We start from the raw sequence: 4397 nt of genomic DNA on the forward strand, positions 1-4397 counted from the left end.
AGCAGCATACGCTGCTCGCCACGCAGTGCACACTGAACGATCTTCTAATATTGCTTACACGGAGAGACCGTTGAATGTGCAGGGGATACCTACATCTTCTATTGTGTGGCTATGAAGTTGATGTGTGTGAGCTATGAGTGGATATCTTCTAACAACGCTGGGTTAAGTACAATGATTTTGACGTTTATTGTTCAACAGACTGAGTGGAAATTAGTTGTGTTACGAGATGTTGAAAAATCGCGGCGGTGAAGTAATCAAACCGGTGGCTCGTGGTAGGAAGCGGTTCTGTTGCAATCCTTTCAATAAAACTGGTCACTCAAATTGGCGAAAAACTACGAAGCTCTTACGAAGGTTACACCAGAGCTTATTGCATATTTTAAATCGAATTGTTTTTAAAATGTTCCCGATTCCACTGACAAAATATGCACAACATGTTGTTTGAAGGTCACCCATCTAAAAAAGAATCAATTTTGTCAGCCTACAGAGGTGGAGGAAGACGACCTGGAACAAACGATAGAAGATTTGAAAGAACCAGCACCGATCGAATGTTTAGAAGCAGAATCGTCGATCGAAGTTTTGAGAGAAGTGCCATCAAAGAAGAAGGCTTCCACACCATGATTAAAGTTTTATCTAGCCTTGGAATCCAGTCCATCAGAGTACCGGAGCTACGACGAGATAGCGTGCGCGTTGAATTGTTCAAACAGGCTGTGAACTCACTCAAACAAATATTGAAGGTGGATTGCCCTGTGTACTATCAAGACACAGATGTTCCTATTGTAAGAGATATTATTGATAATTATGGAATATCAACCAAATCAGAAAAGTTCCAAATTCTAACTTTGCTAGCGTCCTCCTGGAGTAGACAAAAAATGATTGATGTAACCGGATGTAGTAAGTTTGCTCTTATTTCTCGAAATCACGCATCTATTTATACAAAAATATCTTAAGGTAAGTGGTTTGCTGCAAAATCTCTGAAGGTTCGTGACACGAAAGGAATTTTAAAATTACCAGATACATGTATCTCGCTATCAGAGTCAGAAAGGAAAGCTCACGCGGAAGCAACTCAATTTTTTCACGATTGTACTACTACGATGCCAGGTATTAAAGATACAATCAGTGTTAGAACCTCTAGTAAACGTGGAACCAGACAAAAACGTTTGCTTTTGGGATCTCTGAACGAAATTTTCGCCAATTTTAAAGATTTATTTCCGGATTCTAAGATTGGTTTTACGATGTTCGCCAAGTTTCGACCACCGGAATGCATACTTTCTGGAAGCTCTGGTACACATACAGTGTGTGTGTGTGCATGAAACATGAGAACATTGACTTATGCTTATGTGCTATAAAAGCATTACCAATGCTGAAAGATATTTCATTGAACCAGTTGATTAACAATTTCTTGGCATGTAAAAGTCCATCACCAAAATGTTTCTCTTTGGAATGTGACAAATGTCCGAACTTATGTGACTTAAATTGCTGGACGGAATCGAAAATTTCCCCGTTGAAGTTATAGAGTTCAAAAACTGGGTTCAAGTCGAAAACCATTATCAACTAGTGGACAAGAACTGCGAACCAGAAGAGTTTGTCGATACCTTCAGAAGATTGCTAAATGGATGGCTGTGATGGCTCACTTCTTTATCACAAAGGTAAATAAGCATAAAGTTTCATTGGGCATACTATAACATATAATATGTATACATCCCACAGGCACAGAAAAACTACCTACTCGATCTGAAATCTACTTTCCAACAAAACGAGGTTATCGTTCACGCCGATTTAGCCGAAAACTATAAAATTATCATACAAAACGAAATACAATCTCATCACTTCGCCAGACAAATGGCGACCATTCACCCATTTGTAATTTACTATTTGGAAAATGGGAGGTTAGAGCATTAAAGTTTAATCATAGTAACACCTATTCTCGACCACAACTATGTGCTTGTTCACTGTTGCTTCAATAAATTGTTTAGTTACATGAAGAGAAATCTGCCACACGTATCAAATACGCATATTTTCTCTGACGGTGCTGGAAGTCAATACAAAAATAAGTATAATTTTACAAACATTACGTTTATGAAAAATGATTTCCAAATGGACGTGGAGTGGAATTTTCACGCAAGCTCGCACGGGAAATGCCCATGTGACGGAGTTGGTGGAACCATCAAGCGAGCTGCCTGTAAATATATCTTTTCTCCCAACAAAGACAGGCTAATTACAGATGCGGTATCGTTTTACGAATGGGCTATAGAAAACCAAAGCAAAACAATGGCATTCGCTTAAGTTGAGCAAGCGGGTTACGAAGCGGCTCAAACTAAACTTCAACATCGGATGAAAAATGTCAAAACTATCAAAGGAACGCAGATATCATTATATTTTACCTCAAGAACAATATAATTTGTTTGCTAAACAATTTTCCAATAGTTCTGAGAGTGAAGTCAAAAACCTCAAATGCAAAGCTTAAGAAGTTGATAAATGTATTGGTAACAATTGAGTACTTTCCTCGTGTTTTCAATATTTCACTTGTATCTTGTCCACTAAAGAAAGTAGTCCATCTATGGCAGTTTTACCCTATCCAAATAAGTTGTTTATAAAGACCTTTTCAAAACATGTACTTCGCGCATACTAAACAGTGTGCGCTGCGTGGCAAGCAACGCTTGCTGCTATTTCGATCGCGCGGCGCGCGTTGGAAATGTTAAAACTCGGTATAGAAAATTGGCTCGACGGTCATGTTTCTTTCGCGACACACCTGATTTTTCAAATGTATCTTGTAGGATTTTTTCTCAGCTTTCCAATGGTTGTTTCAGAATTAAAATCGGTGGTTGCCAACCTGTTCAAAAACGCGTTTTAATGATAAAATTCAAAATGGCGGCGAATCCAAGATGGCGGCCAAACTTTTGAATACTTGACATGAATGCCCTAGATGTTTTTTGTATAATGGAGTACTGTTTGTAGAGTGTTTTGGGACAAATATTTGAAATATACCTCGATAAAAATACTCGATTTTCACTTTTCTAAAAATTTGTTCACCCCTTGGCGAACAAGGGGTCCACCAAATGGAACAAATTTATGTGCAGTTATTAATTTTTCACTGCGTTTAATCGAACTAAAATAAAAAAATCAATTTTCAAAAACCTCGTGTCACTAGTGGCCTGGTTTCAGCGAGAATTGCCCAATGGTAACCATTGAACTATTGTAAATAACCCGATGAAGCCTTAGGGATGAGTTTGCGAGGATGACACCAACCGATGAGAACCTCTACTGCCAGACCCACCCTCCCGTTTCAAACCCCCTGTAACCCGTCGCTTGAATACGACAGCCAAGCAGCGGATATCTACAAGGCGCAGCACACCAGGCGAGCGAACATTTGTCAATTTGTTATGAAGAAAATCCATGTCTGAAAACGTTAATTTATGTAGAAATGATATGTAGCACCATTGTAATTAATTGAATTTTACGTGCAAAGGAAAGAAGGAATATCATGAAAACGAATATGTATATAGTATCATAAAAACGCGAAAAATAATTGTTATGAAAAACACACCTATCGGCCGTCAGAACGGACCATGTGACCATTATCTCTTCTAGATAATGGCCAACTAGGCGGGGTGGCAGATGTGACGTCACACCCCGCGCAGAAATACCTTATGTTCCGTCACGTAGGATTTTGTCATACGGAACATTTTAGCTTAGTCCGAAAGACAGTAAGCCTTCCGTTTGAAGAAATGAAAAACAGGTAGAGTGTAGAACCGGGACACGGTCACCTGCCGTTGTCCCCCTAAAACAAGATCATTTGTAAAGAAAGCAGGAAAGATCTTGAAGAAAGACCGCGAACGGTTCTGCTAAGCAAACGTTGGCGAAACATTTGGTTTCCTTGACAGAGGACCGCGAACGGATCTGTCAACATACTAGGTATCAACAGAATATGCAATAGGCGGCAAAGAACTTCGCGCAGCCTTCTGCTGTGCCACAGGCAAACAAACCCGAATAAAATAAACAAGTTTTGTGTTGTAAACAAAACAGAAGTCGCCGGTTCAACGGTGTTGATGCTCTCGCATGCGTTCTATCGTACATGCGGTACTAGACTTGTTGTCGGACCGTCGTCGAGTTCGGACGCGCGTGCTGCACTATAGTATATATATACATTTTTTTTTTTTTTTTTTTTTACTACTTAACTTTTTTTTGTACCTCAACATTTTTTTTTTATCCAACCGACGACGTGTGGAACGCGCGCAAGCATTCAAAAGTAGTTTATTTGTTTTTACTTGATACGGTCATTTGTTAACGTCGCGAGTGCAATGAAGTGCGGTATCGTAAACTGTGCGCAAGGTGACAATCGCTACCTCTGGCGTTGTCACGGAATCTGTAACCGAACATTTCATGCTGCGTGCATAGGT

General features: G+C 39.6%; 1 protein-coding gene across 1 annotated transcript; it reads left to right on the forward strand.

The window, feature by feature from the left end:
• The first annotated feature begins 271 nt into the window (after positions 1 to 271).
• Positions 272 to 2075, forward strand: LOC129718899 (uncharacterized). The gene is made up of 2 exons (XM_055670117.1): positions 272 to 891; positions 949 to 2075. The coding sequence occupies exons 1-2, from the start codon at positions 423 to 425 to the stop codon at positions 1308 to 1310; spliced, it is 831 nt and encodes a 276-aa protein (XP_055526092.1). The 5' UTR covers positions 272 to 422; the 3' UTR covers positions 1311 to 2075.
• Positions 2076 to 4397: the final 2322 nt, after the last annotated feature.

This window comes from Wyeomyia smithii, chromosome 1 (assembly GCF_029784165.1).
Source record: "Wyeomyia smithii strain HCP4-BCI-WySm-NY-G18 chromosome 1, ASM2978416v1, whole genome shotgun sequence".
NCBI lineage: Eukaryota > Metazoa > Arthropoda > Insecta > Diptera > Culicidae > Wyeomyia > Wyeomyia smithii.

What these genes read in the sequence shown, in the direction of transcription:
- LOC129718899 (XM_055670117.1), top strand. Translation starts at nt 423, where the DNA reads ATGCACAACATGTTGTTTGAAGGTCACCCATCTAAAAAAGAATCAATT. An exon ending in GATTGATGTAACCGGATGTA is followed by an intron (nt 892 to 948) that starts GTAAGTTTGCTC and finishes AAATATCTTAAG; the next exon opens with GTAAGTGGTTTGCTGCAAAA.